Below are 9,211 nucleotides of genomic sequence, written 5' to 3' on the forward strand. Positions count from 1 at the left end.
TTCATAAAGCAAATAAAAGTTTTCAATCTATATTAAAGCATCACCATAACAAATGTCAATACTAATGATTTAAAACTTTGTTTCTTATTACAGATCATACGTCTTTATTCCTAGTCAAGATTATCTCAACTGTTCTGAGCCTTTTGTATATAAATCTTGGAATCAGCTTGCCAGTTTTCACCCAAAATTCATAAGAGGTTATATTTTATTTAAATTATGTTAGGTGCATTTATGAATTTTAGAAAACAAATGACGTTAAGGCCCTATTTGATTTCTTCTTCTATCTCCCTAGTCTGGAGTTTTGCTAATCAAAGGGCGGGCTGCAGACCAGCAGCATCAGCACCACCTGGGAGTCTGGACAGAAATGCAGAGTTTCAGTGGCACTGGACACTGAGGCTCGAAGAGGTTAAAGGACTTGCCAAGGTCACATAGCCAGGTAGGGCTGGAACCCCCTCCCTGCTGACTTGTTGTTTCAGCCAGAACAATGTATTGAGGTCTTTATACTACAAAAGTCACAACAGGAATTCTCGCCCTTTGAATTCCTTTGAAGCTCAATATAAACTCCAAATGTCACTGGCTATTAGAAGGTCATTCCAGGATTCTAGATCAGTATTGGGTTAATTAGCATTGGACTGAACTGGTCCAAGAAATCTTCAGCTTCAATCCAAGCTGAGTATGTCTAGCTAGAGTTGTCATCAGGCTATGGATACTTATGGGTCAGGTAGATGGATCTATTTTTCTAAAATAATTCCTTCTTATGCGTGTTTGTATATTAAAGCTGTGTTCTAAATGGACACTTGAACTATACCCAAATAACTGCATTTCTAAATTAGTTAAATACTGGGATCACTCAAAGAGATGTTTTTAATTCCTGATACAAAGATTCTAATGTAATCTGGGATATGAATTGACATTGGGATTTTCCAAGTTCCCCATATACTTCTGATGTGCAGTAGTTTAAGAATCTCCAGTCTAGAGGTTAGTCTATTGAGTTTTTGTTTTATTTCAAAAGCTATTTTTTTTTCATTTTTAGGATTTCTAACTAAATCTTTTTCATAAAATGATCTTTGATTCATAAATGCCAATTTGTTTCTCATAATCTTTTATCTTAATCTACTTATTATGTAACGAATTATTCATTCCTTTAAATTTCTGAGTCTTAAATATCCTTATTTTAATATTATTTTCAGATTGCCCTATTATTTCTATTTCCTTGCAAGTAAAGTAGCCCTTTGTTGATTTTGTGGTATTTTATAAGTTTTCCGTTTTGCTATGAAATTTTAGTTTGCGAACTCATTCTAAGTGGGAGTTCCTTTCTATCCGGGCATATCCCACTGTGCCTGGAGATTTTGCCGATGTTGTACCCTCATCTCCCACATTCCTAGTTTAGAACCAGATCTTATATTGGTAGCTAGAGCTTTTTTTTCCCTGAGGGATAGTGTAGATTCTTCTGCCCTTCCAGACTGCCAGCAAGCTCACAGCTGTGTGTGACTGTGTGTGTATATGTGTTGTGTGTGGGCGAGAGAGAGAGACAGAGAGACAGAGACGGAGAAGGCTCATCTCAGCCACCTCTTTTACTCACATGGGAATTTAGTCCTTGTCTTCCCAAAGGAATTGAACTCTCAGTCTACACTGCCTGTTTCCTGTCCTAGTGTTTAGTACACCTACAGTTAGATGATTTTTTTCTCTGATGAGTACTTCCATTAAACTCTACAGAAATATTTACCTCGTTTGGAGCTTGGCTATCGTTTCCTAAAATGATATGTTTTGAAAACATGGATCTGTAATTGTGGAAGTGGGCAGAAAGAGGAAGAGAGTGGGAAGAGTGGAGCATCCAGATATAGCTGCTCGCTATCTTCTCTAAAAATGAGGATAAGACACACAGGAGGAGTTGGAACAGATCAGAAAGGGCATGGAAAGCCATGTATGTCGACCTCCTGAGCATAGAGGAAATTAATCTTGAGCCTATATCCAATGTACCGAGCTGACACAGAACACTCCGCTGGAGATTTTATTCTGTGAAAATCTCTTTAGTGTTCTACTTTGACTTCAGAGGAGCATGTAGTTTCCAGTTGAACCATAGGATCTTTGCTATCTCTGCTCTTTCCTTTTGAACTATGGAATCTCTGATGTGTAAGTGCTTCTTGCAGGGTATAATTTAACACCTGGAAACTAAAAATGTCTACACAGAATGGAAAGTTGCCTGTGAAGCAGCGTCTCGTGATTTCCGTCCACTGCGTTAATAATGTCGCTGCTCCCGGAATAGGACGATATCATCAGCTTGACAATCTCAGTGGCTCCTTGGGTGGCAGCCAAATGAAGGGCCGTGCACTTCCCGCTCTGTAAAGAGTTGTGACACCAGAATCAATGCCTAGGTCCCAATTCAGGACTATAACCTAGTTGCAGCTGGGAGGGATTTTTTGCCCCCAGGTCCACAAAATCAAGCAACGTGGAATCTAAGATGATGAATAGTAAACAGTTTCATGTCCTGAACAGTGTCAGTATTAAAACCATAGTTCTCAATTTTGCTTCCTCGCAATGACAGCTCTTGACAGCTGACAATACTTCCGCTGTCATTAGTGGTATCATTATCTTTACGGGATCTGTATTTGTGTTTGCCGTTGTTTCTGGTAGCTCTCAAACTCGTACACATAGATCGAGATTTGGGATATTCTCTTGTTCTGCTTCTGCATGAACAGCAGGAAGTATCTATGTCAATCTAATTAATGGTAGAAGAGCTATAAAGCATTTTGGAAAATAATTTATGACAATTTTAAAATAAAAGTCTCATGTAGAATATGAACAATTACCTCCATCAGCTCCAACTGTGCACCATTGTCTAGGCACATTTTAATCATTTCCAAGTCACCACTTTGAACTGCCATGTGGAGAGGGCTCACATTTCCATTATTCACAAAGTTAATATGACACTGTCTGTTATATCCATGTTCGTCACCTTTAGAAGAAAATAAAATTCAAGATAACAAATATTATAAATAAAAGGAATTTTTTTTGAAAAAAAAATGAGATGTTTAGATTGACATAAAAGCCCATGTGTAAATTCTATTAAATATTTTTCGAATTAATAACATCCACCAGGATAGGCTTCTTTATAGTATTTGATGAAGGAAACAGTACTCACCATACTTTAATATTATTTCCATGCATTTTTTGGCACCCGAAAAGGCAGCCTGGTGAACAGGAAAATATCCCCATTTGTTTGCTTTACAAGCCTTTGCTCCTTTATTTAACTGGAGGAAAAAATAACAACAACAAAGAAGTCAAACGATACAAGTTAAACCCATATGGCAAGGACGGACAAGAGTCTACCTGCCCCTCCCGGACCATTTCACTATTCCGTGCCTATGTAAAACTATACGGAAGAGCCTCAAATGATATGAAATCTAGGAAAGATTTTGGAATTTTGAAATTAGGCTGAGAGTCTGAAATAGAGAGACTTCATATTTCCCAAAGATGAGGTAACAATGTAGATACAAAAACATCAGCCTTCATATCCCAGATGACTTAAAGTCAACACATTTTCAATGGGATTAATAAGATATTTTTAAACATTAACATGACTCCACCTACACCCATTTTCTTTTCCTTTCATTTATGTAAAATTAAGACATGATTAGACCAGCACTTTGTTAACTATGAAAACCAGGTATTTTCACCAATGGAAGTTCTCTACTAAAAAGATGTTAGAAGAACTGAATCATATGTTACTTTGACCTCTGAGTCAATCATTTTCAAATATCACTTTCTATAGACCATTGGACTTCAGTTTTGTTTTAAAAACCTTTTATGATCACTAAAGAGAAGACTGTGAAAAAGCAGAAAAGCATGAAGGAGCAAATATTACCTGCACTCTCGCCTCCTAACAGCATCGGTTTCCATTTTAGAAGACAATATATTTTTTGTCTTATTTCTTTGCAAAGGTAATTTTTATGTGTATACTGTGTGACTACACTGTTCAAAAAGTTTTTACCTAACATTCTCTAAATAGATCATTTTACTATGTACATGTTGAATTTCGGGGTACACAAAACTTTATACGATGAATCCTGTTCATTGAATTTCAAATTTTTTTCAGCTTCTTCCCTCTAACATATATAACATTGATGTTAACATAAGTGATCACTTCAATTATCTCCTTGGGATGTATTCCGAGAATTAGAATTAGTGAATCAAAAAGTAATTACACCCACAGGAACAAAATCTTCGACTCATCACAATTTCTCTAACACTGCATATCAAAAAATTTTTTCATCCTTCCAATTTAAGAGATGAAAAAAATGATACCTCTTCGTTTTAACATGTTTCAGAGATGTTAACTATCAGAAAAATCAATTAAACTTTATGTGCCCTTTGCCAATTTTCTACGGAGTGTGGTCTTTTCTTTATAGATTTGTAAGAATATAGAAAAATTTATATTCGTTTAAAGATATATAAATATGTAGATTTAATAAATAACCATATGTTTTGTCTGCTCAGGCCAATTGATGTGTTACAATCCAATGTCTAACGATCTATACATTCTCTGCATAAGGCTAACATGTATTTCGTGTTACCCTTCTAATTATTTTCATAAATTAATTGCTAGGATTTTTAAGATTTTGTATCTATGTTATATGGTGAAATGCATCTATATTTTTCTTTGGGGAGGGGCTCTCAAATTTTTAAATTATTATTATTTTTGCTTCATAAAATTAATCTGCACATTCTCACTCTTTTCTTGTGCTATAAGAAGGTAACCTGAAATAGGAACAGAATCCTTAAAAGTTTGAAAGAACTTGGAAAATCCATAACAGCGTGTAATATTAGCTGGCTCCAGAGCTTTGATAAGGCACTTTTAAAAATGTATTATGGTTCCCTACAAATCTTTAATTTTTTAATTTTGGAATTTTAATTACTTTTAGCTATTAATCCATTTAGAAAAGGATTTTCAAATGTTTTAGGACAGGATTATGCATACTGATAGTTTGTCATTTAAAAATTACCAGCATATCCCTTTCTTATTTCTAATTTTGCTTATTTATTTGTGCTTTGTCCTCTTCTGTTTTAGTTAGACTCACAAATCTTTGTCTATTATCTTTTCCCAAGAAATAACTCTTGATTTATCGAATAATTCCAAAATTAGTATATTTTTTTTTTCAACTTTACCATTTATTTATTCCAAAATTTTCTTTTGGTTTATTTGAGGCTCTTTTCTGAATTCTTGGTTTGCTAGTTAATTTATTTTTATTCTCTTTTTGGTCCAATCATGACAGCTTATAAGAATATGCATTTTCCTCCAAGACATCCAGTAAATATGTTAGAACATATTTGTAAATTTAAATATTAGGAAGCTATTTTAAAAGTTTTTTTATTTCATTTTCCTATTCTTTGGGAAGATGGAGAGGGAAAATTAAGAGGTAAAAATATAGAAAATGGCTTGAATAACATACAAGTGATTAAGGGCTATTTGAAAGAAAACTATTTACTGGAATCCTAGGACCACACCAGAAGGGGCAGGAGTCAGTCCTTTAGATAGGCAAGATCAGGGTTCCACTGGATCTCCCCAGGAAATCTCACCACAGAGAGGAGGCTGACCCCAATTTTAGTGCTGTGGCTAAGGACCCTAGTTGTTATTGTCACACAGGGCTCCTTTTTTTTGAGAACCCAAGCAACAATTTCTTCTTGTCAGGGCAATACGAATGACTATGTTTCTCTTGGCTTTTATTTTATGGGCCCGACAATAAGTCTGCCATTTACTATATCTTTCCCTGGACTTATTCAGAAGCTCAGAGTCAAATGTATGATCCACTTTTATGAACATACAGGCTATTATACTTTGTATTTTATACTCTCCCCTGACCACTAGTTTTGTGTTAATTTTTCCGGTCTATGCTTTATTTTCACTTTGATCTTCTCGTGTTTTCTTTATTCTTTCATGCCTTCCTGCTAGTCTTCTGCAAGCAATCTCAGATTCATTTAAGATTTAAGGGATATGTACATTTATAAAAACACACAGAACTTTTGCCGTGACATTTTCTGTATTTTATATTTTGCTAAGAGAAACCGAGCGTTGTAAATAACAGCAGTTTACGTTGTGCTAATGAAAAGGAAAACAGAAAAAACATGATTGAAATACAAACCAACATCTGCATTGCTTCACTATTATCTTGGAAGCATGCAATTAGCAGAGCTGTGTTTCCATTTTCTCCTTCCAAATTAGTGTCTGTACTGCTGTGCTCGGTCAAGACCTACACAGAAGAAGGGCACAATTGTCAAAAGTTAACCTGGAGGTTCCCAGACAGGGTCCTCGTCTCCCACTAGGTTATGAGCTCTCGGATGCCAGGGACCGTGTTCTCACCCATCTTCCTCCATCCCTCTCCCACAGGATCTGGCACTGAACCTTGCTCGTCGTGGGTACCACATACATTTCTCAAATAGAGAGATAATGGGCAATTTCTATATCGCACCAAACTGAGGCAATATGGAGCTGTGGAACTGGACACAGGGTAAGAACTGTAGACACTAGTTAACGTAGCTGACTTAATATTTTTCACTTGCATCAGGTGAGCTATGTCAACTAATATCCTCAAGAAAATAAATCTGTGGAGGCATTTGGAGTGTGTGGGTTGGGGAGGGGGAAGGGAGAGAAAGAAAGGAGAGAAAGGAAGGAGGGGGGAGGGGAAGGAGGAAGAAGTGTTTTTGGTTTTTTATTCCTCTTCTAGTCATTTTTCTTTTATCTAGATTGCAAGTATTCTGGGAAATGTCCATTAAAACTCTATTATTATTTTTTTTTCAGTAAAGAAAAGAGAGTTTCCTATAACACTGGCATAGCTTAACTCAATTTGAACATAGTCTGGAACAGAAACCTTTCCTGTGATGTAAGAAATTAACATTCCTGATAAAATAGTTAAGCAATTTTTGTGATGGAATTTAATTGAAGACCTATAACCCCCTTACCTGGTAGACTTCCAGATGGTTATTGGCCAAGAACCTACAGATCTTTAACCAGTCTTTATTTTATATTAAATCTAACAGTAATTATCTCATAGAAATGTCTCTCCCAAGAGAGAAATCTTTGACTCGGCCCACTGGAGGCCTTGTCTCTAGCAGCGAGTCTATGATAAAATTGTAACATGTGCTTGTAATTACATTTTTTTAAAAAAGAATTTATTAAAACAAGCTGTTTCTTAAAAACCTGGACTTAAAAAAAAAAAGCAGACAATCTCCTACCAGAACCACCTCTTAACAGAATGTGTGCTAATGTGTCAGCAAATGAATTAAACTGAGATTTTAGCACGTACGAATATGTAGGGAAATGACTGCTGGACAAGGGGAAATGAGACTTTTGGCACTTTCATGTTCTTTTCTTAACAAACTCTAGATTCACACATAAAATAACCCGCCCAAGTCTACGAGAAGAGATATTTTTTCTTCGCCCTCTGAGAATCGTACATCATAGATTTGTAGCACGTTTCGGGGTGTTACTGTGATGTAGCCATAAGCACAATTTTTCAAAATGCCATGTTAAGTTACATGTGGCAGGGGTCTCAGAGGGAGCAACTAAACTGTGCTGCCACTTCACGTTCACTCGCGGCCGGGCAAGTCTGCAGGTTCTCGGGTGAGGCCTCCGGAGGTCCCTTTGATGAGAATCCCGGAAGCCTGATGGGAAGGTCAGGCCACTGGATACTTCGGAGTTAAGCCCAAGGACTAAGTCCTGCAGGCTACTGAGAGTCAAGCCCCCGCTTCTCACCACAACAATGTGTCCCAGGGGACACTATGCACACCACCAGTGTCTACAAGAGCTTGAGGTGGCCCCCAGGTAACGGTTTTTTTATAGGCAGCGGTGGAAGGTCTGAGGAAAGGCTGACTGACCAATGGGAAAGCATTCTACCCTGGCCAGAACTGGAGGGGTAGAGGCCCGACCCATGAGCGTAGCTGGGAGAGGCGGGGCAGAGGAAGGCTGTTTGCAAGCTCACAGGAAGACGCTCCAGAATTCCTCCTCCTTCTCAGGTGAATTCCCTCCATCTCAGGTGAAGCAGAGGGGTTTGAAAATATGTTTTAGATGCAGTTATGGCTGTTAAGACCAAGTAGAAACAGTCATTTCTTTTATAATCCTGTTTCTTCTTGTTCTGGTGTCACCCAGGAAAATCTTTGTTATATCCGCCACCCTAATTTATAAATCATTTTGGAATTATTTCGAAACTCTCTTTTCTTTTTCTGTGTGACACCTACTTTTCTGTACCTGTTGGCCAGAAGGGTTCTGATTTCTAATTAATAGCTTTTCAACTGTTACCTGCCTGTGAATTCCCAAATCACACTTTCAGAGCGAAGATTAATTAAGTCAATGGGCATTTGTTTCTGAAAAGAGCCTTCAGGGGAAGCCCAAGAGTTCCTTGGAAAAATACCATGGGACATCTCTGGGGGTTGGCGGGGGCGGGGAGTGGGGGGGCATGTCCTTGTAGTCACTAGGCCCACCCCAGGTGATAATAGAAGCAGCATCCGGCTCATGAACAATGCAGACACTTAAAAAAACAAACAGGCCACTGGCGAATGCCTCTCCAATAACCTCCTTGACTCCTTAAGTGATGATACCTAAGCTCTTCCCCTCTCCCGGAGCCAGAACTCCGATTCATTTACTCATTCATTCAAGAGCCATCAAAATCTTGAGATGAGTCACATACACAGTCCCTCCTTCAAGGATAACCAGCCAGAGGGGGAGAGAAACAAGTGAACATGTGATTACAATACCCTGTGCTAAGAATTAAGGCAGAGCTATATACAAGGTATGACGGGAAAGCAGAAAGAGGGCTCCCATCATGCCTTCTGTGCCTGGCGTAAAGGGGCCAAAGACTCAGGGGGCTGGGAAGGGGGCTGAAGGAAGCATGGAGCTCATGAGAGCTCTTTGGTGATTTAGTAGTTTGTGAAGTGGTATGAAGGACCGAATGTTTTTGTGTCTCAAAATTCATCTGTCGAAATCCTAACACCCAATGCGATGGCATTAAGAAGTGAGGCCTTTGGGAGGTGATTAAGTCATGAACGTGGAGCCCTCATGAATGGCATTAGTGCCCTTATAACTGAGACCCAGAGAGCTCCCTCACGCCTTCCACCACATGAGGACACAGCAAGACAGTGGCCATCTACGAAACAGGAAGCAGGCCCCCACCAGAAATGGAATCTGTCTGGGCCTTAATCTTGGACTCGCCAGCCTCCC

At 38.3% G+C, this 9,211-nt stretch overlaps 1 protein-coding gene and 1 long non-coding RNA gene across 2 annotated transcripts in view; one reads left to right on the forward strand and one right to left on the reverse strand.

Annotated features, from left to right (window-relative positions):
* The window catches only part of TRPA1 (transient receptor potential cation channel subfamily A member 1), a 45,487-nt gene that overhangs the window by 28,302 nt on the left and 7,974 nt on the right, over window positions 1-9,211 (reverse strand). Inside the window, exons 4-7 of the mRNA XM_023534605.1 lie at window positions 6,141-6,248; window positions 3,143-3,251; window positions 2,811-2,956; window positions 2,204-2,340 (exon numbers count right to left, since the gene is read on the reverse strand). Coding sequence (XP_023390373.1) covers window positions 2,204-2,340; window positions 2,811-2,956; window positions 3,143-3,251; window positions 6,141-6,248 — 500 coding nt within the window. The remainder of the gene's footprint in view (window positions 1-2,203; window positions 2,341-2,810; window positions 2,957-3,142; window positions 3,252-6,140; window positions 6,249-9,211) is intronic.
* LOC111744095 lies at window positions 110-6,500 on the forward strand. The gene is made up of 3 exons (XR_002782000.1): window positions 110-197; window positions 293-436; window positions 6,386-6,500. It is a non-coding gene; the product is annotated as an uncharacterized LOC111744095 (long non-coding RNA).

This window comes from Pteropus vampyrus, unplaced genomic scaffold (assembly GCF_000151845.1).
Source record: "Pteropus vampyrus isolate Shadow unplaced genomic scaffold, Pvam_2.0 Scaffold127, whole genome shotgun sequence".
Classification (NCBI taxonomy): Eukaryota; Metazoa; Chordata; class Mammalia; order Chiroptera; family Pteropodidae; genus Pteropus; species Pteropus vampyrus.